Source organism: Panthera pardus, unplaced genomic scaffold (assembly GCF_024362965.1).
Source record: "Panthera pardus isolate Hobbes unplaced genomic scaffold, ASM2436296v1 HiC_scaffold_11, whole genome shotgun sequence".
NCBI classification, from domain to species: domain Eukaryota; kingdom Metazoa; phylum Chordata; class Mammalia; order Carnivora; family Felidae; genus Panthera; species Panthera pardus.
The window spans coordinates 1938389-1965664 of NW_026526666.1; the positions used below are offsets into that span (position 1 = coordinate 1938389).

The window sequence follows — 27276 nt, forward strand, 5'->3', positions numbered from 1 at the left end:
GAATACCTCACGTGACAAGGTCTGATTTCTTTTTAAAACCAATCTAACTGAAGTCTCTTTGCTGCCTTAAAATCTTTGGAGAGGGTCCACCCGCAAGCATGCTTAGTATGGGAGCTCCTGCCGGTTCTATCATGTATGTACTGTCTGTTCTTTTTCTCCCATTTGACCTTTAAACCCTCTGTTTATGCTTTTAACTTGCTGTATCTGCCAGGGTTTAAATCTTTGCTTTCAGGAAGTAAACTTAAAAAATCGTGCCACTCAACTTGCCTCTTCTTTTTTTGACTAAAAAGAATCTATTTTTGAGAAGTCAATGTCTGCTTGCACATCTAAACCTGGGGCTGAAATGTAGCTTTCTTTGGAATATAATGTGAAGATTTACATGGTTAAAATTCCAACCGTTTTGAATGAAAAAGAAACAGAAAAGAAACTATAATCCAGTTTGAAGGAGGTAGTCACTGAATTTCTGTTAAAGTCTTTTTGTATTAAATATAGAAGTGGTGTTTTCAAAAGTAAAGTGCTTCTTTTGAAGTAGGTATTTTGATTGTTGGAAAAAAATGGTTAAAAACATAAAATGACTCTAGGATTTGAAAGCAATACATGGGAGTTGTCTTTCAACTACCTCTAAATGTTGTGGATATTTAAATAGACCAGAAGAACCCATATATCCAAAAGTTATGAAGATAAACTGATTTTTCAAAGGTTTGCCCTCCTCTTAAGGATGAGGGTGTCCTGGGAGGATTTCCCTTGATTGGATTTATTGGCAAATCTTGTAAAAGTCCCTGCTCCCTCTGCTCCCCACCTCCTACCCAATTCCTCCTACCTTGGATGAATGTTTGGTATACCAGACAGCAGGAAATTTCTGAAAATCACTTTTTAAAGTGCTACTAAGTATTCGAAGTGGTATTCTAGTCATAAATCATAAATTCCTGTGACAATATATCCCAGAAAGTTTCCTGTATAATTCTGATTTGTATTCTCTCTGTGACAGACATTGCTATTTTTTAATGGAAAAATATCGTCACAATATATGCAGCTAATAACTATTCTTATGTTACCTTTCCTTCAACAGCATGAAATGTCTGGTTTGGGTGCTCCTGGTGTGCACCTATGCATTGGCACAAGCACATAAAGATCCCACTCTGGATCATCACTGGAATCTCTGGAAGAAAACGTACGGCAAACAGTACAAGGAAAAGGTAGGTGGGACAGTCACTTGGGCAATTTGCTTTTACTTGAGTAGCCTATGCTTTCTCCTCCTCAAAACTATATTCTTACGAGCAATGTTTTCCATAAATGCTTATGCACTCATTTCTTGCCAGATTCTATTCTTGGTACTAGAGACATAGCAGGAAACAAAATGAAGTTCCTGTTTTTGTGCAGCTCATATCCTAGTAGGAGAGACAGGAACTAGGTAAAGAAGAAGCAGATATGGTATGTGAGGTGGTGATAAGTGCAGTACAGAAAAATCAAGTAAGGCATGGGGGTCTCGTGAGACCTAGTGCCGAAGGGCTCTGGTAGACAGCTGTGAAAGGTTGGAAGTGACTATTCTCTGCATGTGATAGAATGCTCAGGGAATCACTCTCCTCGAAGGTGACCTGTGAGCTGAGAATTCATAGAAGCCAGGGAGCAGTCATAACCACAATGAACGTTCCAGGTCAAGGGGAATAGAGTGCATGTTCAGGGACAAAAGACCTTATTTCAGTCCCTGGTGCACAGAAACGCTACCAGATGGTTTTGACTCTCACTTCCCACTTTGTACTTTTGTTTTGTTTTTATTTCAAAGCATACTTATTGATTTTTGAGAACTTAACCCTAGTGCTTCAAATAACTAAGTCCTATAACTATATAATATTCCTGAGTTTGGGGGTGCCTGGCTGGCTCAGTCAGTAGAGCGTGTGACTCGTAATCTCAGGGTCGTAAATTCAAGCTCCATGGTGGGCGTGGAGGCTACTTAAAAATTTTTTTTTTCTGAGGGCCACCAGGCTGGCACAGTCAGTGGAGCATGCTACTTTTGATCTCAGGGTTGTGGATTCAAGCCTCATGTTCGGTATAGAGATTACTTAAAAATAGAATCTTTAAGTGGCCCCTGGGTGGCTCAGTCAGTTAAGAGTCCAACTTCGGCTCAGGTCATGATTTCACAGCTCATGAGTTCGAGCCCCGTGTCGGGCTCTGTGCTGACCTCTCAGAGCCTGGAGCTTGCTTCAGATTCTGTGTCTCCCTCTCTCTCTGTCCCTCCCCTGTTCACACCCTGTCTCTCTCTTTAAAAACTAAGCATTAAAAAATTAAAAATGGAATCTTTAAAATATGTATATTTCTGAATTTGTAAGCAATAATTATGTATTTATTTATTTGATGTATTATTTTCATATAAAAATGACGCTTTTAGTAGGATGTGGACTCTGAGTTGTTTTCTTAGTAATGATGAATTTTACCCTCATCCAATCCCCTTTAGAACCAGGCCTCCAATTTCAAGGTTAACTACAGTGAGATGTTCAGTTAGCACCACTATCTGATTAAATGAATGCTATCTCTCTTTTTAATGATTCTAGTCCCTTGGAAGGGATGAAAATGACTTTTGATTAGTATCCTGTTTATAATTTATCTCAAAGTTCAAATACATAATGCTATTGGACACTTAATAGACTACAGTATAGTGTAAACATGACTTCTCTATGCACTGGGAAACCAAAAAATTCATTTGACTCCCTTTATTGTGATATTTACTTTACTGCAATGGTCTGGAACTGAACCTACAATATCTCTAAGGTATGCCTGTGACTATGTTCATTTTCCTTATATTGTAGAATGAGGAGGTAGCACGGCGTCTTATCTGGGAAAAGAATCTAAAATTTGTGATGCTTCACAATCTGGAACATTCAATGGGAATGCATTCTTATGACCTAGGCATGAACCATCTGGGAGACATGGTAAGTAAATTACAAATAGTCCTACTTTCATCTCTGGGTACGCATGATTTCCATCTCCCAAAAGGCAATTTGAAGGTAAACAGCAAAGGAATATATCTATATGTGTACAAAGTTAGAAAACAGTAGAATTTAAGGACATGAGAATTTGCAGATGCCTTGTTTAATCCTACTGTAACCATTTCCCTTAAAAAATGCTTAAAGAAAAATTTGAAGCTTATAGGCTACTACTGCTTTTGCTTATTTTTTTTTTAATTAATTCTAGAAAGCATTGTCCAAAGATTACTCACAATCTTTTAGAGTTAAGTTACCATACTTATGTAAGTCTAAACCAGTAATACAATATGGTCCACCTGCTGTCTTCATGAGGGAATGTCAGTATTTAATATCACAAACACTCTTCCATTAGTTTTTAGATTTTTTTCTATCCTATGAAACTTTACCACTGTGGCCAAAATTAAAAACCACAGTACCTCTTGGAAGAGAACACCCCAGGTGGATTAAATTTCTACTTAGATGCAGGCATCTCCTTTGTAATTCTTTCTCACGAAGAAAACCGGTTCCGTCCACTTTTTAGACAGTCCTCTTATAAAATTCTGCCTTGCTTTAAACCAAAAATCTGCTTCCCTGTAACTGCTAGTTTCTACCACTTTATTCTTCCTCTTCCCAATGCCTAACTGGGTGCTAAGACAAGTCGTGAAAGAGACCCTGATAATTCTCCTATCAGATGGTTAGCAGTACCTATGTTGGCCACAACTACCGCTAATTTTTCTCCATTGTCAAATATATTCACAGTTACGATTATTAGATTATTGAAAAGGTCATAAGTGAAAGGAGATACATATATTTGCCTTGTAGACCAGTGAAGAAGTGATATCTTTGATGGGTTGCCTGAGAGTTCCCAGCCAATGGCAGAGAAATGTCACTTACAAGTCAAATTCTAATCAGAAATTGCCTGATTCTGTGGACTGGAGAGAGAAGGGGTGTGTTACTGAAGTGAAATACCAGGTGAGTATTGTCACCCCAGGCCTCTGTACCCCAGGAAGGGCTCTCTCTTCCATCAATATTTAGTCTAGCTACATAATTTGGCAGTGAATCTTCCTTATGTTAGTTCTGATTATTTTTTTTCTCATCTTTCCAATGAAATTATAAGTTCCCTGAGGACAATGATCACATATCATACTTCATTTGTATTCTCCAATTTAGTCCTTGTTTAGTCTTACTGTGACCAATTTCCTTAACAAAATTTCTAGAGGAATATTTGAAATTCACAGGCTACTGTTGCTTTTGTTTTTTATTAATTCTGGAAATCATTCATTAATGATTAATTAATTAATTAATTAAAGATTACTCACAATCTTTTAGAGTAAGTTACCATACTTCCGCAAATCTAAATTGATATTAGACTTAGAACACCAATGGCTAGAGCCACGTAAACAAAACTGTCAACTAAGCAAATATGTCTTTAAGACAGACTTTTTTTTTAATGTTTATTTATTTTTGTGTGAGAGAGAGATAGACACAGCATGAGTGGGGAAGGGCAAAGAGAGAGACGCAGAATCCGAAGCAGGCTCCAGGCTCTGAGCTATCAGCACAGAGCCCAACGTGGGGCTTGAACTCATGAACTGTGAGATCCTCACCTGAGCTGAAGTCGGACTCAACAAACTGAGCCACCTAGGCACCCCTAAGGCAGACTTTTAGTGCTCCTACTATCCATCAACTGACTGGACCCTCCACCAAGCCAATTGCTTGACAAACAATACTGTGTGTGAGAGAGAATATCAGGAAGTTTCTCTCTCCATTTCAGAGTTGAAGAAGAGGAAAAACCTAGAGCTAAGAGTAGCCTGTAAATCGTACCAGTCAACTTTACTCATGACCAGGCTTGCATTGTTAGAGTAAGAAATACAGTATGCATTTTATAAATTCATTCCTATGATTTTGTATTTCCTTTAGTTTGCTTGTTTTTGTTTTTTAAAGGCAGCCACGATCCTAAATTAGTTAGGGATAACTAAGGGTAAAACCCATGTATCACCTTAGAGGTCAGAGGAAGGGAGAGAAATCAGTGTTCTAAGCAGCTGCCCCAGCTGGTGACCAATGAAGAAAGTAAAACTTAAGAAGTGAATGGTACTGGGGCACCTGGGTGGCTCAGTCGGTTAAGCATCTGGCTTTGGGCCAGGTCATGATCTCACAGTTCGTGTTGTTCGTGTGGTTCATGTGGTGCGGTTTGTGTGTTTCAGCCCCACATTGGGCTCCCTGCTGTTATCACAGAGCCCACTTGGGATCCTCTCTTTCTCCCTCTCTCTGCTCCTTCCCCACTCACTCTCTCAAAACAAACAAACAAGCAAACAAACAAACAGAAATAAAATTGTAAAAAGAAGTGAATTGTGCTGCTAATATCTTGTTCTTTTCTACCTGGAAAATTTTCTTGCAATTTGTTTTGGGTTTCTTACTAGAGCTTCTCTACAATAAAAGTGTGGGAAGATGCAATAAACTACACATTGAAATGTTAACTACAAATAACTTAATGAGCTCTTTTCCCTGGGTGCTTGCATTCAAATGGGTGATTTTGCTTTAATCAAAAGCAAATTCAATTTCCTTCCTTTGGGTGGAAAGCAAAGGGGAATGAAGGAAGAAATGAAAGAGAACAATTATGATAGGGCCCTGGACCTTTTTTAACTAAAGCAGCTTTGTGTTCTTCTGTTTCTTTATGCTTCCCTGAAAAATACCTTTTTAAAATTTTATCTATTTTATTATTATTTTTTTATTTTAGAGAGAGCAAGGGGGTGGGGGCAGAGGGAGAGAGTCATAAGCAGGCTCCACACTCAGCACAGAGCCCAATGTGGGGCTTGATCCCACAACTCTGGGATCATGACTTGAGTCAAAATCAAGAGTTGGACGCTCAACTGACTGAGCCACCCTGGCGCCGCAACTGTAAAATATCTTTGATCAAAAAATTATGAAGCTAAAAATGTTTGAAAAAATTTAACCTTATATTTTCAGGCCTCGTTTGAAAGGAGAAAGGGTGTTTTAGGTCAAGAGAAGATTTGAGCTGCTCTCAAAATCACTGTACTACTGTAGCTGCCTAATCTACCTCACGTATAGGTGAAGATAGCTGGGATCTGGTACACGCTCAGTACGTACTGTTTCTTAATATATTCGATTATACTCTGAGCTCAGCCATTTGCATCTCTCTATCAACACTGGACTTTGCTCAGAGATCAACCAAGTGTTTAGTCTTTAGGCCCATGTCTAGGAAACGAAGAAACTGTAGTGCGGGGAGCCGTTTCCTGTAACAACAGACACAGCTGACATGTTTGCATTAAGGAAGTCCTCCTTACGGACTCTCTGACTGCCTTTGTGACTTTGTCTCTGTTTCAGGGCTCTTGTGGTGCCTGTTGGGCTTTCAGCGCTGTCGGGGCTCTGGAGGCACAGCTGAAGCTGAAAACAGGCAATCTGGTATCTCTGAGTGCACAGAACCTGGTAGATTGCTCGACTGAAAAATACGGGAATAAAGGCTGCAACGGTGGCTTCATGACAGAGGCTTTCCAGTACATTATTGATAACAACGGCATCGATTCAGAAGCTTCCTATCCCTACAAAGCCATGGTGTGTCACAAGTCAACTTTTTAAGCTGCCCTGTGACCTTATGCTATCCCTTGACTAACTGAACTAAACTTACCTTGAGAAGCAGTGTATGAAAACCCTGATCAGGGATTCTTAAATTTTCAAGAGTTCTCTTCCTTGTTCAGTAGCCTTCTTAATTTATTAGTGGCACAATAGTTTTAAGCAAGTAGAATCCATGCTTTAAAAATGGATTTGCAGCAAACCTTAGAATTCCTTCTGTCCATTTGCCTGGTATTTCAACTTGTTTTTCCTATGGTGTCCCGTGCTCACCCTTATTCTCAGATCATCAACCGTATCATTCTTCTACCTACTAAAAATCTAACTAATGCTCTCTTCTTCCTCCTCACCAGTTCATGACATATTTTGTTAAATGAATTCATATATCTTGGGGCGCCTGGGTGGCTCAGTCAGTTGAGCATCTGACTTCAGCTCAGGTCATGATCTCACAGCTCGTGAGTTTCAGCCCCGCATTGGGCTCTGTGCTGACAGCTCAGAGCCTGGAGCCTGCTTCGGATTCTGTGTCTCCCTCTCTCTCTGCCCCTAACCCACTCGCATTCTGCCTCTGTCTCTCTCGAAAATAAATAAACATTAAATGAATTCATAGATCCAGATTACTGAATATTTAGAAAAGATCAAAAATACCACTCCAAAACCTCCTCCCTTAACCACCATTACTTTGATTTATTTCTTTCAAGTTCTTTCTCTTATTAAGCATTTTAAAAACATAGTTATATGCACAACAAATGTGAATTTGTAACCCCTCTTTTGCCACTAAAATATATACTCTAAGTGTTCTTCATATTATACAGTCTTTAGAAATCATCATTTAAACTGCAGATCGTCTTGTTGGTATTATAGCATCAAAAAGATTTTTAAGTTCTAGTACAGAGCCTATGACCTTTACGCAGTATGCCTCCACAGCCCACCTGACCCTGAGGGACATTATCCGGCAACTTTACAGGCATGAAGATATCCACAATTTAAAACCATAGAATAGTTACGTATTTCCTCTGTTACTGGTGAAACATGGAACTGTCAGGGTTTGGAAGATTCGATTTTTCTTTCTTTAAAAGGAGGAAGGAACCTTAGACATTCGAAAGGCTAAATGAGGAAAGAAAATATATTTAAAATCCAGACTTAGGATGTTGGCTATTTATAAAGGAAGTTGAAGTATACTTCTTCATCTGATTTATATTCTTTTTTACAGGATGGCAAGTGCCAGTATGACTCAAAAAATCGAGCTGCCACATGTTCAAAGTACACGGAACTCCCTTTTGGCAGTGAAGAGGACTTGAAAGAAACCGTGGCCAATAAAGGACCCGTGTCTGTTGCTATAGATGCGAGCCACTCTTCTTTCTTCCTCTACAGAAGTGGTAAAAACTCAGACACATCGTCCTCTTGTTACATGCTGCCCCGCGCTGTAAGAGAGAATATCATCCTTCCCCATCACCCCACCTCTGAATGTTGAGATTGGGTTAAACAGGTTCCTCCATTTCATTTACGTATTTTATATCCAGCTCTAATTAGTGAAGGAATACTCATCAAAGTTTACTAACACTACATGCCACATACTATGATAAAGTCTTTCCATGCATGATCTTATTTAATCTTCACAATAACCCTATTTTAGAGATGAACAAGTCTTAGATGGTTAACTTGCCTAAAGTCATATAGTCTGAAAGTGGTCAGTTAGGATTAGAAACGCTGCTACTTGACTTCAGAACCTGTGCCCCTAACCCCTGTCGCCACTGTGTACTGTAGGGGTAGCACGGCAGAATACAAGGAGGGCAGGGCACCCATCAATGTTAGAGCCTTGTATTAAACAAAGTAAGTGGCCCTTTTATTAAAAACAACAACAGCAACACACACCTCACCTTAAAGATCATTTCACCTAGTAAAGAATAAAAATGTATGGAACAAGCAATTTAGGAATATATACAAAGAAATATAGTAACCGACTCTATGTTAAAAATCATTAGGAGGGGCGCCTGGGTGGCTCAGTCGGTTGAGCGGCCGACTTTGGCTCAGGTCATGATCTCACGGTCCGTGAGTTCGAGCCCCACGTCGGGCTCTGTGCTGACCGCTCAGAGCCTGGAGCCTGTTTCAGATTCTGTGTCTCCCTCTCTCTCTGCCCCTCCCCCATTCATGCTCTGTCTCTCTCTGTCTCAAAAATAAATAAACATTAAAAAAAAATCATTAGGAAAAGGTAGCCATTTATCAAAGATTTCTGAGGGAACTGTGATTGGGTTGATGCCAAACTTGGCAAGAAAACTGACAAGTGTAGCATTGATGGCAAAGAATTATGGTCTAAATAGTTTAATTAGAGTATATGTTTCTAAAATTATAATTAAACTTGCCATGTATCCAAAACAGTCTACTAAAAGCAATAGCATTTTCAAATGTCCTTCATTGCTACATACCATTTACTCGTTTTCCCTCTCATATTTATTCTTAGGTGTCTACTATGAGCCAGCCTGTACTCAGACCGTGAATCATGGTGTATTAGTGGTTGGCTATGGTAACCTTAATGGAAAAGACTACTGGCTTGTGAAAAACAGGTAATGCATTCACATGTTAATGTATGTTTAATAAAATAAGGAACTCGATGGAGCTTCAACAAATGCTTTCTCGTATGATGATGATGATCATGATAATGACAATGATAAATATTTATAGCTTTTTATAAAATGACATACTAAATTAATCACTCGGTGCCCCCATTTCCTCACTTCCTATTCTGGCTTCAACACTTTGTTTTCATGACTTCTCTCCTATAATATTTCTCTGATCATTCCTTCTTAGTCTCTTTGATAAATATCCATTCCTCTGCTTAGTCTGTAAATGGTGGTCTTTCCTCCACGACTCCATCTTTTGCTCATTACTCTTCTGATTCTACATTTTTCTTAGGTACCATCATTCCATTCTTATGATTTTAGTTATAACCTATGTACTAATGGTTTTCAAATCTCTAGCTCGAGCTCTGACCTCTGCCCTGAACTTCGGACTTATCTATCTGGACATATCCACTTCCCTGTATCTTAGTTTCTCCAAACTCAGTATGTCCAAGGAGTTCAGTATCCTCTCTGCCATATCGTCCTCCCAAAACTTCCCATCTCGCTAAATGGCAACAACACACAACACAATCACCCAGTCAGATATTATGGGTTTGTCATAGGCCCATCCAGATCTCATCAAGCAACAAGTCAAACTACTTTTCCATGTATCTGTCCTTTTTTTCTGTCCCCTTTCCATTTCTTCAATTATTGCTTTGGGTCAGATGTTTCTTGCCTGGACTATTCCTACAGCCTTCAAACTGGTCTCCTTTACTCTCAAATCCATCTTTTACACTGCTTCAAAACTGGTTTGTCTCACATATGACAAACTGGGTTCATAACTGTTCTACTGGGTACCATTTGGTATAAAATTAATATTCCCCAGTGGGGAAGACAATCATCTATGTTGTGATCCCTGCCCGCCCTGCCAGGTTCAATTGCTGGCACCTGTCTTATACTTTTTTCATTTCAGTTACATTGAACTGTACATGGAGTTCCCATACATACCATTTATCTCTAATATCTTCACATCTTGGTTATGCTGTTCCCTCTGTCTGGAACATCCTTTCTCCTCACTTGGTTTATCCCACCTTTTCCTTCAAAACCAGCTTGGGCATTCTCTATACCAGAAATTTCCCCCTAAATCCTTGGGCTGGGTAAAATGTCTTTTTTCTATGCTCCCCAAATGTCTTATGCATCCTGGAGTATTTTATAGATTGTATTTAAATTTGTTTTTACCTATCTATCACTCTAATATTAATATTCTGTCTGTGCCTTTGGGGTAGGGATTTGTTTTGTCCTTGTATCCTTAGCTGTATGACCTGTTAGGAAAGTAGTTGCGGGAAATAACATCTCGCTTCACTTGTAACCTATTCATAGCACTGATCAGCTTGGGCCTAGATGAGTGATAACTTTTTTAAGTGAAGCAATATTTTTTCACTTACCTCTTTTTTTTTTTGTTGACTTCCTACAGCATATATTTTAACTTCTTTCTGTATTGAAACTGCTCTTCTTGAAGGCCATTTATAACTTTTATTTTATTTTTTTAAATTTTTTTAACATTTATTTATTATTGAGAGACAGAGAGAGACAGAGCATGAGCAAGGGAGGGGCAGAGAGAGAGGGAGACACAGAATCCAAAGTGGGATCCAGGCTCTGAGCTGTCAGCACAGAGCCTGATGCGGGGCTCGAACCCATAAACAGCGAGATCGTGACCTGAGCCGAAGTCAGACGCTTAACCAACTGAGCCACCTAGGCCACCCGGCCAATTATACCTTTTAGTGTTTAAACTCAAACCCCCTTCTCAGCACTTACTCATTCAATAAGTGTTTACTAGGCATCTCCTTGTAGGTGGGGGGCATTATCTAGGCCCTGGAGACACAAAAATTAATGAGAAGTCATCCTGTTCCAAATGAGCTCACAAAACAGTCCAATGGGGAATTAGATATATATTTAAAACAATAAAATACAACACATCATGGTATATGTATATGTCTCAATGGCTATGGGGCCATAAAAGAGGAGATGCCTAACTGCCCAAAAGTTTCACAGAGAAGGCACTACTTACTTGCATTAAGTTCTCAAGTAAGTGGAATTGCTCATGTGTTGGTGGAGGGAAATAAATGGCCCAATAACTCAAAAAGGATATGCAAAGGCACAGAAATATGAAAAATTTCTCTGCTTTATAAACTCTACTGCTTTTATTTCTTTGGCATCTATGACATAACACTATCCTGACCCGTTTTGCTATACCAGCTTTAGCCTCATTTCCCATTTTCTTCCACTGGTCCCTTACAGTCTAGTTCTATCTGTATCAGAGAAAACTCTTTTGCTCCTTGAGTTTCAAAGTTATTGCCATTATGTAGATGATAACCAAATTCATAATCTCTAAAAATGACCTCTCTACTTAGCAACAGATATCCAACTTCCAATTTCATAGCTCTGCTGAAAAGTCCAAATTCCCTCCTGCCTACCCTATTACTACTTACAACATAACTATCTCTCTTTCACACACACACATACCCACACACACACACTCAACAAGTCCAAAATCAAATTCCCTCTCTCCCTCCATCTCAACTCCCCTTCCTACTCCACCCCTGAGAAGTATTTTAGAATAAGCTCAAGGGAAACTCATTCCCTGTTTTGAGTAATGCATTACCATCTTCAGGTTATCAAAGCCACACCTTGGTGTCATCTGGGCTCTCCCCTCTTTCCCTCAACCCACACGGCCCTGTCCATTTGGCCTTTGAATCGTACTTCGTATTCTTTTCTATCCAGGCTCTAATTCAGATTCCAGTCTTACCCAGCCAGGGAAGTATCTTCTTAAAATATAGATCATGTAGGGGCACCTGTGTGGTTCAGTTGGTTAAGCGTCTGGCTCTTGCTTTCCACTCAGGTCATGATCTTGTGGTTTGTGAGTTTGATCCCCACACTGGGCTCTGAGCTGACAGTGTGGAACCTGCTTGGGATTCTCTCTCTCCTCTCTCTCTCTCTCTGCCCCTCCCCTTCACATGTGCATATGTGCATTCTCTCTCTCTCTCTCTCTCTCTCTCTCAAAATAAACTTTAAAAAAATAGACAGGGGCGCTTGGGTGGCTCAGTCGGTTGAGCAACCGACTTTGGCTCAGGTCATGATCTCACGGTTTGTGTCTATGCTGACAGCTCAGAGCCTGGAGCCTGCTTCTGATTCTGTGTGGGTGTGTCTCTCTCTCTCTGCCCCTCCCCCACTCATGCTCTATCTCTCTCTGTCCCAGAAATAAACATTAAAAACAATTTTTTTTAATAAATAAATAAATAAATAGAGAGATCATGTAAACCCATAGTCAAAATTCTACACTTGATCTTAGTCAAAGGCTAAGAAGCGATGCAAGGTCAAAAATTCTAAATAGTTTACCATTGTCATCATAACGATGTCCAAATTTCTGGCCAGGCATTCAAGATTCTCCATTATCTAGTTTCCAACATAGCCTTTTAGACTTTTCTTCCACTAGTTCTAATGCACCCATATTTACACTCTGGCCACAGTGAACTACTTACTCATCATTCCCTAAGTTTATATACAATTGGCTATTTCTATATCTTTACTTAAGCTGTTTCATCTTTATGAAATGCCCTTAAAGCCCATTGCTACCTATAGAAATCCCACCTGTGTGGGGCACCTGGGTGGCCTCAGCTGGTTAGGCCTCTGACTCTTGATTTTGGTTCAGGTCATGATCTCACAAATTCATGAGTTCGAGTCCCACATCAGGCTCTGGGCTGACAGTGCAGAGCCTGCTTGGGATTCTCTCTCTCTGCCCTTCCCTCACTCTGCCTCCTTCCCTCTAAGTCAATCAATCAATCAACCAATCCCACCAATATATGGTGAAATGGGCACTCTCATACATTCTAGAAGAATAAATTGTTACAATCCTTCTTGGAAGCAATTTGATAATATGAATCAAGAACTTTTTAAATGTTTATACTCTTTGTCCAATTTTTCCTCATTTCTTGGAATCTATATGAAGGAAAGAATTCTACATATGGGGAAAACGTCATACCCAATTTAAGTAAATTGTAGCATTCTTCTTCTTTAACAGTGAAAGCCAGTAAACAACCGAAAGTACCTAACAATAGGGACACTATTAAGCTATTACACAATCAAGCCCATGTATTAGAAATTATATTAGGGCACCTGGATGGCTCAGTCGGTTAAGCATCCGACATGATCTCACAGTTAATGAGTTCAAGTCCTGTGTCAGGCTCTGTGCTGACAGCTCAGAGCCTGGAACCTGCTTCTGATTCTGTGTCTCCCATTCTCTCTGTCCCTCCCCCTTTTGTGCTCTCTCTTGAATATTTTAAATAATGTTTTTTTTTAAATGTTTTTTTTTTAATGTTTATTTATTTTTGAGACAGAGAGAGACAGAGCATGAATGGGGGAGGGGCAGAGAGAGAGGGAGACACAGAATCGGAAGCAGGCTCCAGGCTCTGAGCCATCAGCCCAGAGCCCAACGCGGGGCTCGAACTCACGAACCATGAGATCATGACCTGAGCTGAAGTCGGACGCTCAACCGACTGAGCCACACAGGCGCCCCTTAAATAATGTTTTAAATAAACAAAAACGTTATTTAAAACAAGGAACTGTATTTATTCAGACTGTTATTAATACCCCAATAAAATACTTAGAATATATGTTTAAATTGAAAATACATATAAACATAAAACTTATGTATAATATAAATATTAAGTTTAAAATAATATGCCCAATTTCTTTGATTCATGTTATACTAAAGAATGAGAAGGAATAATACCAATTGTTAATAATGGTTATTTTTGTCTACCTTTATCTATTTTCCAAAGTCTTTAACATGTACCTTATTACTTTTAAGATGAAAAAGAAAGACACGAAAAATCCTATTCATTCTTCAAAACAGACCTGAAATGCTATCTCCTCCATACCCCATTAATTTACTCAGAACTGTTTCTCTAACTTCTGAGCTTTAGAAATGCTTTAGAAATTCTATTCTAGTATTTAATACATTGTGCCTTGTGTTATAGCTATTCCTGTAAAGCATGCTCCATTCACTACAATATGAACTTATTAAAGGTAGAATTGTTTCTTGTTCATTTTTGCATCTTCATTCATACCCTGATTCAACAAACATATATTGAGTACCTACTGAGTGCCAGAGTGCCAAGCAGATATGGCAATGAAAATACAGCCTTTCTATCATCCTTCAAGATATTCATAGTCTACGAGAGTCAGGAAAACAGGCGGGTGCATGTACTGACCATTGCAATAGAATGTGATAAATACTAGGATAGAGGTTTGTACCAAGTCACAGCGGAAGCACAGAAGAGTACTTGGCTGAGTCTGGGAAGTCAGGGAAGGTCTTTTGGCTGGGTTATTTGACTGAGTCTTGAAGGACAAGATGGAATTTGCCACATGAAAAAGAGCAATCAGAGCAGAGGAAGCTAAATGTGCACAAACGCTGAGTGAGAGAAAGTAGATGAGTTAAGGGAACTGCACGTTCTCTTATAAAGGTTGTAGTATAAGGTGCCTGTTAGAGAGAGAAGTGAGATAGAAAGGGACCAAATTATGAGAGAGCACAGCGATCACTGACACTGAGTACTAACAAGGAGAGACCAGACATGGACATGAATTCTAGACTCTACAAGAGGTTGACTCAAACAAAATCCTCTTAGGTCATCAAAACTTTCTTACTGACCTCTTAAAACGTTACTTTATATGTCATTTCCAGTGCTACCAGGTTAACCTCAAGTAAATGAATGTGAGTCTTCTATTTGGGTTCTTCTTTTATATCCTCCTTTTGTTTATACTTAATCTTTCTGGCAGGTGTATAACATTGATCCATGTTCCTGATTTTTTCCCCCTTTCTGGATATAGATATTTAGCTTCTTTATATAATACACTGTAGCATAGTGAGTAAAAGCAGTGACTTTGAAACCAGGCAGATCTTGGTTGGAATCCTAGTTCCATTTACTGTCTATATGACCTTAGGTAGTTATTTAACGTCTTGAATGTTCAATTTCCTCATCTGTAGAATGTGAATAATAGCCTCAAGGTCATTATAAGGATTAAACAAGATAATGTCTGTAAAACACTTAGCACATAGTGCCTGGCATGTAATAAGTGCCCAATAAATCATAGTTATTATTGCTATTATTATTCCACCCTTGAATCTCTCTCTATATATAAAAAACTATGCCCTCAATAGCATGCCAACCATAAAGTTATGTTTTATAGAATGCTTTCATAATTCCTAAAAATACAGACCAATAATTTAATGCCAAAGCATAATTGAGAAAAATTATTTTATGGGGGCAAAAATAATGCAAAGTACCTGATTGTACAACCCTCTGATGGTTTGCCTTAATCCAGAAACAAAATTTAGAGCATCTAGGTGAGGAATGGTGACCTACATATTCTTCAGGGACATCTCCTTAAACATGAAGCAGTAAAAATTCTGAGGTTATACTATCTGATAAGATCCTGAAGTATCTGTATACTCTGTGTTGCCACTTGTGGGCAGATCCATAAATTTAGAAAGCTAGATACAATTGCTATCTACTTAGAAAAAGTTAGCAGACTAAGGAGCAGTGAAAGCCACCCCAGTCTAAGAGACTGTCAACAAGAAGGGCCAAAATCATCTTTAGAAAAAAAAGGAGTTCACTGCAGCTTTATTCACAATAGTGAAGATATGGAAGCAACCTAAATGTCCACACACACACACACACACACAATGGAATATTTCTTGGCCATAAAAAAGAATGAAATCTTACTGTTCACGACAACAGGTATGAAACTAGAGGGCATTATGTGAAGTGAAATAAGTCAGAGAAATAAACACCCTATGATTTCACTTATATGTAGAATCTAAAAAATAAAACAAAACAGAAACAGACTCTTAGATACAGGAAATAAACTATTAGTTACAGAGGGGAAAGGGTTTGGGTGGATGGGAAAAATAGGTAAAAGGGGATTGAGAGATACAAACTTCCAGTTATAAAATAAATAGGTCATGGGGATGTAATGTATAGCATAGAGAATATAGTCAATAATATTGTAATTACTTTGTAATGGTGACAGGTGGTAACTAGATTTATGAGGATCATTTGTAATGTATAAAAATAGTAAATCCCTGTGCTGAAACTAATAGGATATTATACGTCAATTATGCTTTTGTGTTTTTTTAATTTATTTTTTTTAATTTACATCCAAGTTAGCATATAGTGCGACAATTTCAGTAGATTCCTTAATGCTCCTTACCCATTTAGCCCATCCCCCCTCCCACAACCCCTCCAGTAACCCTAAGTTTGTTCTCCATATTTATGAGTCTCTTATGTTTTGTCCCTCTCCGTTTTTATATTATTTTTGCTTCCCTTCCCTTATGTTCATCTGTTTTGTCTCTTAAAGTCCTCATATGAATGAAGTCAGATGATATTTGTCTTTCTCTGACTAGTTTCACTTAATATAATACCCTCTAGTTCTATCCATGTAGTTGCAAACGGCAAGATTTCATTCTTTTTGATTGCCAAGTAATACTCCATTGCATATATATACCACATTTTCTTCATTCATCCATCGGTGGACATTTGGGCTCTTTCCATACTTTGGTTATTGTTGATAATGTTGCTATAAACATTGGGGTGCATATGCCTATGCTTTTGTTTTTTAAAGGGAGGAGTTTAATCTAATGCACAGATCAATGAGTAATGCAGACCCAAAGTTATTGGGCATAGAATAATTTTAGCTTGGAGAAAAAAAATTAAAGGTGTTAACCATGTACTCATGAGAACCTTAAATACCCACACACATACTACCAAGGAACTAAGAAACCATCCAGAATATCTTTAAGCAATTTCAGGTGAACTCTCTAAGATAATCAGTTGTGGGGTGCCCAGGTGGCTCAGTCGGTTAAGCATCCAACTTCAGCTCAGGTCATGATCTCATGGGTTCATGAGTTCGAGCCCCACATCGGGCTCTGTGCTGACAGATCAGAGCCTGGAGCCCATTTCGGATTCTATGTCTCCCTCTCTCTCTGCCCCTCCCCTGCTTGTGCTCTGTCTCTGTCTCTCAAAAAGCGAATAAACATTAAAAAAAAATAAGATAATCAGTTGCAAAATAGATGGGCCTCTTAGACAATGAAGAAAGTTGAAGGAGTTGGTGGATGCGGGACACTAATGTTTCCTTTTCATCCATAAGTGGATTAAGTTAGTAAAATGCAAGTTGGAAAAAAGAATATATTCCATTTTCCCTCACTGAAAGCTACTGTCTGATCTTTCAAGAGATCCTGACTGTTAGAGTTAGAGTATACATTCTACATTAGACATCATGGGTACTTCCTCCTCCCCATGGAATCAAAGGCTGGAAAAGGGTTAAATAAGGAAGAAGTTATAATCTCATGATTTTTCTTAGATATTTATCTACAAAGAGATTAAGAATGTGCATATTGGTTTATAACTCAAATAGAATATTTATTGCCACTACTCCACTGAAATCACTCTTGTCAAGATTAGCAATCATCTCCACCTTGCCTCATTAAACAGTTTTCAGGTTTCATCTTCCCTGAACTCTTAACGTTTGATGTACGGTGACTCTCTATATTCTGAAGTATTTCATTTGACTTTCAGGGGACCATACCCCCTGGTTTTCTTCCTATTTTACTTTTCAGGCTCCTGAGCTCCTTAGTTCCTCTTATTCTTCCTCACTTTTATAAATATTAGAATGCTCCAAGCCTCAATTTCTCTCCCTTTATGCTCGCTCTTTAGATGGTCTCATTTAGTCTCACAGTTTTAAACAATACCTGATGACTGTCAACTTTGTATTTTCAACCTAACTTCTTCCCTGAGCTCCAGACTCTGTGTCCAAAAGCCTACCATCTGCCTTTCCGCTTGAGTATCTACAGGCCTCTTTAACGTACCATGTCCAAAATAGAATTCTTGACTCCCTGCTACTGCCCCAGTTTTTCCCCTCTCAGTATATGCCAACAGCATTTTCCCCAGGTCAGAATATTGGAGCCATCATTTCTTTTTTCGTCTGATACCCCACACCTAAACCATCTGCAAATTCTGTCATTTCTATCATCATTAAGTTGTCCCAAATCTTACCACTTCTCAATATCTCTACTGTTACCACTCTAATTCAAGCCACCATCCATCCATCTCTTGATCTACTGCAATAATCTCCCAACTGGTAGTCACTTACCCCCTTGTTTGCCTACAGTCGATCCAATACACAGTAGCCAGGGTGATCTTTCTAAAGCATCAAGCAGATTATACTATTCTCCTACCCCAAACCCTCTAATGGCTTTCCTTCATACTCAGAATAAAATCTGTGACCTATAAAACCATGACAATTTCTGGCCTCAGCCTGTCTCTCTAACCACTACCTTCCCCTGTCTCACTCAGCTCCAAGGACACTAGCCCTTTTTCAGTACCTTTTCTCAAGGTACTCTTGAAATTTCTCATACATCAAGCTTATCCCAGCTCATTTTTCCAGACCTTTGCGTCATTTGCACCTTCACTTTACTAGATCTTTGCTCAAATATTTCCTCAGAGAAGCATTCCCTGACCACTCCTTCTAAAATGTAGCCCTGATTCCCAACATTCCATATCCTCTAACTCTGCTTTATTTTTCTTTATAGTACTTACATCTTGTCATATTATTTATTTGTTTATTGTATGTTTCCTGTGTAGGCTTTGAAAAGACTTTGTCTGTCTTATTTACCTCCGTAACCCTAATGCCTAGAATAGTGTCTGGCACAGTCTAAGAAGCTAAGCACTGTGGTTTATTAGAAATGAAATTGGTATACATTCTAGAAGGAATGTCTAACCAATTGGTAGTCTATAATATGCAGAGAGAAGGTAGGGTGACCAACCATCTCACTTTATCAAAGACTAAGGGGTTTTCCAGGCCACAGGATATTTAAAAAAAAAAAAAAAACTAGAACAGCTCCTTGCAAACTGGACTGTTGGTTACCCTAGAAAAAGGCTATCTTTTCTAAAAGGGGTGGACTCACACTTGGATAACAAAAATAGCTACCTCTACTTATTCAGCATTTACTACATACAGACACTGTACAAGCACTGTACATACATTTTTCTCACTTAGTTTTTAAGGTAATCAATGAGATATCCATTTTATCTCCTGATAAACCTCTGATATTGACAGAGTTAAGAAACTTGCCTGCAGGTGAACAGATTGAATGAAAGGGCTATAGAGTTAGTAAAAATAAACAACTTGGTAAGGACTAGAATGAACATTTGGAGCTGACCTTTTACAGTTCTGAAGGAAAGAATTTGTCCTCACGTATTTATTTAGCTTGAGACTTTTAAATCAGTTTTATTCTTTAAGAGAAGGTTACCAGGACTCAGTCAAAAAGAGTCTGGGATTTTCTACAAAGTTTGGGACAGTTGATCTTGGTCTATGAAGGCGGGAAGAGTAAGCTCTCCAGATTCTGAATAGGACCTCATTGACTGAATTCATACTACTAGTAATTACAACCTCAATTCAACTTTCATTACCAGAACTTAGGTCCAAACTCAGCTTGTCTAAAAATTGTTATCTACTTTTTTAAGGCAATGAAATAACTACAAAGCAAGGTACAGTAATATATCTGATATAATTAATATAAGGTTGTGGATGTTCTGGTCTGAATTTTATTCTTCATGCTACCTCACTCATAGGAATAATGTAGGGCTAGGGATAGTATAAATGTTAGAGTAGGCTTTGGAATAAAACAAGCCTAAATTTGCATCCTAGCTTCATAATTAACCATCTGCGCAAGCCATTTTACCTCTTTGACCTTTTCCCTCTTTAGTAAAAAGAAGATAACACCCACCTCACAGGGTGATGATTGAGATAGCATATGTTTGTGGGTTTTTTTCAAAATTTTAAAAATATTTATTTTTGAGAGAGAGACAGAGTGCAAGCAGGGGGAGGAAGAGAGAGAGAGAGAGACACAGAATCTGAAGCAGGCTCCAGGCTCCAAGCTGTCAGCATACAGCCCGACGCAATGCTCAAACTCATGAACCATGAGATCATGACCTGAGCTGAAGTCGGCTGCCTAACCGACTGAGCCACCCAGGTGCCCCAGTGAGACAGCATATGTTAAGGTACTTAGCACAGAGTACTTGTTCAATGAATGATGGCTATTAATATTAATGATAGCTTCGCCAGAATTTATTATTATTGCTTTTAGATACTAAAAGAATAGTGCATCCATTGATGAGAGGTGACAGTGGAGTTTGGATTTTATTTTAAAGATATTGGGGAGGCATTACAGGATGTTAAGCAACAAAGTAGCAATAAATTAAAGGAAACAATAAAGAAGCCCAAAAAGTTTTATTTTTTTAATTTATTTTTTTAAGTTTTTATTTATTTTGAGAGTGAGAGAAAGAAAGAGACAGCATGAGCAGGGGAGGGGCAGAGAAAGGATCCCAAGCAGGCTCTGAGCTATCAGCAGGGAGCCTGATGCGGGAGCCCATAAACCCTGAGATCATGATCTGAGCTGAGATCACCACCCAGGTACCCCAGCCCATCAAAGAGTTTAAGAGGAGAAAGCAGAGAGAGAAGAGAAAAATCAGGACACGGTAGCATCTTAAGGCCAGGAGAGAAGTAATAGATAACGGTGTTAAAATGTACAAGAGAGGAAAATTAAGACCTGTAACGTGTCCACAAATGGCTGATACAGAGAACGTTTAAGGTCTATTAGAGCACAGCCATTCTAAAGCAGCCACTTGTCTGCTTGCAATTAAGCAGCATTTCTTAGTTTCCCTGCTGCATGTTTTTACATGTTTTACACAATCAACCTTTCCTTCAAGTCTCGAGCAAAAATTTGCAATGGCTTCCTTTTGCCGAAGGAATTAATACTACAAGTTCCTTAGCCTGTTGTTCTAAGCTCTTCACAACACGGCCCCAAACCAACTTTCTAACCTCTTTGTGTCCTACTACCCTAAAGACCTCCAATTTTCAACTAAATGTCTCGCTACTCTCCAAATATAAACACAGTAGGCATTTTCTCTGTTTCACGCTTTTATTTGTATCCTAGTTACAGCACTTAACAAAGTCTCTTAATATTAGCATTATTTGTATATCTACAATTACAAAACTTCAGAAACATAAAAAACTTAAGAAATTTCTCTTACAAAAAGTGTGACCATTTTATTTTTACTAGTCCGTGGAAAAATGAGAAAAAAAAAAAGAATATTTTGGTGTATCTTCCATAAAATAAATGTATCTGACTCAAAGGACTATCCTTAAATTAAAGACTATGTCCTCTTAAGTTTTCTTTTGGTGTTAAACATCCTTTCTTTTACAATATGATGGTGATAATAAAGAGTATGGGTTGTGTTTTTTTTTTTTTTTCAATGTCCCTACTTGCTAATTTAAAACTTGGTAACCTTAGGGGCGTCTGGGTGGCTCAGTTGGTTAAGTGTCCAACTTTAGCTCAGGTCATGGTCTCGCAGTTCATGGGTTTGAGCCCCACATTGTGCTATCTGCTGTCAGCACAGAGCCCGCTTCAGATCCTCTGTCCTTCTCCCTCTGCTCCTCCCCTGATCACGCTCTCTCTCAAAAATAAATATTAAAAACAATTTTTTAATTAAAATTGGTAAAATTGCAAAAATTTTTTTTGAAATTATAAAAGTTGATGAAATCAAAAAGTGAGAGAACCATTGATCTCTTCTAACCCTTACCTGACCCACGAATCCCCTCTGCAACATCTCTAACAGGTTATGCAAACCTCTGGATGAACACCTCCAGGGCCACTGAGCTCACCCCCTCCCAAGAGAGTATATTCCATTTTTTTCACAACTTTACCTATGAGAAAGCCTTACCTCAGCTCCACTTCTATGTCAAAAAGCTGTTTGAAAGCTTCACTTTTTATTGCTTACTTTGGAATTCCCTGCCCTATGCCTTTTCCATAATAGTCACTCAAAAATATTTCTTAATTGACATTCTCTAAAGGAATTTAAGTTTGATAGAAAATTACAACCTATGATCCTACTATGCAAAAACATTTAGAGATGGGGCCTTGGAAAGGATAATAACACTCTCTCCCTGCAGAAGGCATATTTACAAAATAAGAGGATTAAAGGTTTGGGATGGAATTTATAATGTTTTCCTTAGGTATTAAGTCAATTCACCAACATAGCATTAAAGCCTTCCAAACTCGCCTTTGAAAATTGCCTAAAAGCCCTGGGGAAATTATTATATTATTTTGTTCTAATTTGGTTTTATACTTTTATATATAATCACTTTAGGAGAACAACAATTTAGGAGATAAAAAGCTGATAATGTGATATGATTATATTCATTTGTAATGTTGTGTTGTCTTTTTCTGAAGCTGGGGCCTGAATTTCGGTGACCGAGGATATATTCGGATGGCAAGAAATAGTGGAAATCATTGTGGGATTGCTAGTTATCCCTCTTACCCAGAAATCTAGAGGATCTCTTCATTGTATAACAAGTCAAGAAAAGAAACACTTTCTCTTCACTTAATTTTACCTGCCATAACCAGTAGAAATAAGGGAATCATGAACAATGTATATTTAACGTACTAACAAAATATATAGTTTGACTCTTCTACTTTTTTAATCTTGCAGTTATGGAAAACTTTTGCCAGGTAAATTAACAATGCATTATAGATATAACTGTATGAGAATTAGTCAACCTAAGACAATCTGTCATGTTTGTTTTGTCACTGTCTTATTTTACATGCTTTGTCTTTTTAAGTTCCCTGATATAATTTTGTAATACGATGGCATATCAATGCTTAATAAATACCTGTTTTCATCTTTGTATCATTACCACATACCATTATTTTCTTATACTTAGGTAACTATTATAATCTATCATGAGAATGTAAACTGTAGGATGCTGGTGAAGGGCTTTGGCAACTTTAATGGAAAAAACTAGGTTATTAATGTCCTAGGGCTCAGATTGTATCTTTGCACATTAAAGGATTCAATTATTTTTTAAAATAAATGTTAAGGTAGGCAAATATAGTAAAACCTTGGTTTGCAAGCATAATTTGTTCCAGAAACATGCTTGTAATCCAAACCACTTGGGTTTCCCCATAAAAAGTAATGGAAGTTCAGATGATTCATTCCACAACCCAAAAATATTCATATAAAATTTATTACGATACTGTAATAGAATATAAAATAATTTTAAAAATACAAACTATAAAATTATAAATTATAAAAATAAACAAATTAACCTGCACTTACCTTCAAAAACCTTCATGGCTGATGTGAGGGAGACAAGAGAGAAGAGAGTTATTGTGTAGGATGACTTTTACTATCACTAACAGAATCACTGCTATCTATTGACTCAATGGGATCTTCTTCTGCCTGGAGGCCATTGTATATGCTCACAAGGATGTGACTATAGTACAGTATTAATAAACTTGTTGTATACTGTATTTAATGTAACTGGGAATCAGGCAGCAGAGGAAAGGGTCTATATCTGCAGGCAGCCTGACTTAGAATGAAGCAAAGCATTTCTAAGCTTACTCTTGTACAGAAAAGCAAAGGACTGTCCATAGGTGCTTGGAAGTGACAAAACATACACTAGTGACAGTTGTGGGCACCTTCCAACATTCTGAAAAGTCACTGATTTCTGCCAAATAGCGCCCCTGAGACCAAGCATCCAAGCATGGGAGATGATCACCCACAATCCCATAAAGAGAGAGAGAGAGAGAGAGAGAGAGAGAAAGAACCATTGGCTCAGTTGTGATTATGTGACATTCAGTGTCACGTACTCCTCGTATTGCAAGAAATCACTCATTTATCAAGTTAAAATTTATTAGAAATGTTTGCTCATCTTGCAGAACACTCACAGAACAAGTTACTCGCAATCCAAGGTTTCACTGTACTTAAGAGACAATCTGTTTTCAAGCATTTTGGAAGAATCATTTTAACGATCAACAATAAATATACTAATTCAAATTATTTTTACCTAGTCATTAGCAACTTGGCAAATAATTAAGTCAACCTGAATAAAATAAGAAAACCGCATCTCTTTTAAAATATTCCATTACTGATATTTTAATCTAATTCAGATTGAGCTTCCTCTCAACTGCTCTAGAATAGTATACAGGTTCTGAGGATGCAGCAAGAACTTTAAATTTTACAAGTTTACGCATATGACATGAAAAACATGTGGGATGATATAACTGGTTTATCTTAAAATGAACTTAAACTAATTTCACTGTCTTTGGTTCCCTCTCTGCAAAGAACATTTTATTTTATTTTATTTTTTAATTTTAAAAAACATACTTATTTATGTATTTTGAGAGAGAGAAAGATAGAGCATAAGCGGGGGAGGGACAGAGACAGAGGGAGACAGAGAATCCAAAGCAGACTCTGCACTGTCAGCACAGAGCCTGACATAGGGCTCGAACCCATGAATCGTGAGATCATGACCTGAGCCAAAATCAAGAGTGGGTCTCTTAACTGACTGAGTCACCCAGGCGTCCCAAGATCATTTTAAAAAGCAAGGCTTGCTAATTAATTAATAAAAACATGAACATAATATATGACTATCATTAAAAGTATAGAGAAGCATTGTAATTAAAAAGTATTTAGTCAAGGGGTGTCTAGCTGGTTCAGTCCTTAGAACATGGGACTCTTATTTTCGGAGTTGTGAGCTCAAGCCCCATGTGGATGTAGAGCTTACTTAAAAAAAAAATAAGAAAAATAAAAGTGTTTATTAAATATATATATGTATATGTGCACATATATTTAGTTGATTATTCTTTAGGTTTTTTTTTTGCCCACAATTTTTCAAGCACTGTAAATGGAACAAAAACATAGGTCTTAACTTTATTAAGTCTGATGAAGCCTATAAACACTTTTTCAAAATAATGTTTTTAAGTGAAAAAACTAAAACATAGGATCACAAAGGAAACCAGTTTTATTGAAATACAGTTATTAAAATGTTAAAGTATAGGGGCACCTGGGTGGCTCAGTTGGTTAAGTGTCCAACTTCGCCTCAGGTCGTGATCTCACAGTTCATGGGTTTGAGCCCTACGTTGGGTTCTGTGCTGACAGCTCGGAGCCTGGAATCTGCTTCCGATTCTGTGTCTCCCTCTCTCTCTGCTTCTCTCCCACTCTCACTCTGTCTCTCTCTCTCTCTCTCTCTCAAAAATAAGTAAAGCATTAAAAAAACATTTTTTTATTTTATATATTTTATTTATTTTATATATGTGCCATAGTAATACATATGCTTCTTTATAAATGCATTAAATAACAAGAGTTAATAACTATCTTAAATTTGAAGTAGTGATGAGTATAAATGATATTTGAAAGATATCTGCAGAAACTGTAATGTGATATGAAAACATCTGATTTTTCTTTTGGTGATAAAGTTACAAGTATTGCTAATATTATTGTTTTATGGACTATATTCAGAATTGAAGGAAATAGTAACTTTCAGTTAGAGGTTAGTGAAAAGAAAGATGTAATATTTTTCCCATACAAATTCATAATTTCTCTGAATTCTATCCATGGAGCCTTTAGACATCTTAGATCCCAGGTAAAGAATCCTTGAACTAAATAAGCAGAGTAAGGAAATACTTAACAAAGATCTTTATTCTATGTGCAACATAAAGGGAAATTTTTAGCAATAAGTAATATCAAACTTATAGAAATAAACAGCTTTTTTGTTAAAAAAATTAAAAATTTGAGGGCGTCTGCATAGCTCAGTAGGTTAAGTGTCCTACTCTTGATTTCAGCTCAGGTCATGATCTCACAGTTCATGGGTTCAAGCCCTGAGTTGGGCTCTGCACTGACAGCATGGAGCCTGCTTGGGCTTCTCTCTCCCCTTCTTGCGGCCCCTCCCCCACTCTCTCTCTCTCTAAGTAAATAAATAAACTTAAAAAAATAAAAATAAAAATTTAAAACAAAGAAGAAGCCTAAGATTAAATTTATCCTGGGGGCACCTGGGGGCTCACCTGGTTAAGTGTCTGACTCTTGATTTTGGCTCAGGTCATGATCTCAGGGTCATGAGATGGAGCCCCAAGTTGGCTGCACACTCAGCGCCAAGATTCTCTCTCTCTCCCACTCTCTGCTCCTCCCCCTCTGTTTCTCCTTCCCTCTCTCTCTCTCTCACTCTCAAAAAACACTTTTTTAAAAACCAGAATAAACTTATCCTGGAATCTGTATATAGGGATGATTTGAAGAAAATAAAAAGAAGGATACTACCCAGAAAGTATTACAGTAAGTACATATGTGAGGTGATATAAACCCCTGGACAACTTTAGCAGCCATGAAAAAGAGAAAAAATTTTTTAAAAGATACAACGAGTAAATCTAGGAGTCATAGACTAAAAGCTGACAAAACTTTTAACTGGATATTAAAGGTAAAGAAACAAGGATTTAAACATTGCAGAACTAGGAATCCATTGGACAATGCTACCATGAACACATAAGGAAAATATGAAGATAAGACTTATTTCCTTGAATAAAATTATCCTTTTTTTTTTACTGTTCTCTAGATGAGAATCTTGATGATGCTTCAAATATGCATACTCTAAGTTACCAGAGGAACTATATAAATCAGAACACGCCAATCTTTAAAAATGAAAATACTCCTTCCTATCTTTCTTAGTCTTTCAGGAGAGGCAGGATAAGGCACCTCCACATGGAAAGAGACCAATTCATTCATACAGCAAATTCTAATGGAGCACCTTCTACACGCTAGGTTCTGCAAAGTATCAGCAAAGACACCACAGCTTTCTTGGAGCTTATCCCCTGGGTGGTGGGTGGGGATGAGGGCAAGGGTTAAATAAGTAACCAAATAAATAAAGATGATTTTGAACATTGAAAAACAAATTTTAAAAATTAAAACAAGCAATCCTTAAAAGACATAACTACTCAGGATGAATCAATGTGTCTTTGCAGATGCCTGCCCCCCTCCCCAATTCATTCTCCAACCAACAACCAGAGTGATAATGTAGAAACATAAATTTGATATCTTTCCCAATCGTAAGCACTCAATAGCTCCCATTATACCTGAAATAAAACACAAATTCCTTAACATTGACGATTAAATTCTGCATATCCTGGTTTTCCTATCTCATCTGGAGTCAGTTTTCCACATTTGCTATGCACTTGCCATACTGGCCTTCCTTCAGTTTTTGAAGTACTTCTCATATTAGGGCCTTTGCAA

The 27276-nt window shown here is 37.9% G+C and overlaps 1 protein-coding gene across 3 annotated transcripts; it reads left to right on the top strand.

Annotated features, from left to right (window-relative positions):
* On the top strand, positions 1-26977 carry CTSS (cathepsin S). 3 transcript variants are annotated; one of them, XM_019432972.2, is made up of 8 exons: positions 1-133; positions 1070-1196; positions 2805-2927; positions 3783-3932; positions 6303-6530; positions 7756-7921; positions 9004-9106; positions 26603-26977. In XM_019432972.2, exons 1-8 carry the CDS (start codon positions 99-101, stop codon positions 26604-26606), a joined length of 936 nt encoding a protein of 311 aa, XP_019288517.1. In that variant the 5' UTR covers positions 1-98; the 3' UTR covers positions 26607-26977. The 3 variants fall into 3 exon arrangements, with proteins under 3 accessions (XP_019288517.1, XP_019288516.2, XP_019288515.1); XM_019432971.2 differs by having other exon boundaries at positions 26716-26977; XM_019432970.2 differs by lacking the exon at positions 26603-26977 and adding an exon at positions 22449-22911.
* The last annotated feature ends 299 nt before the right edge of the window (positions 26978-27276 follow it).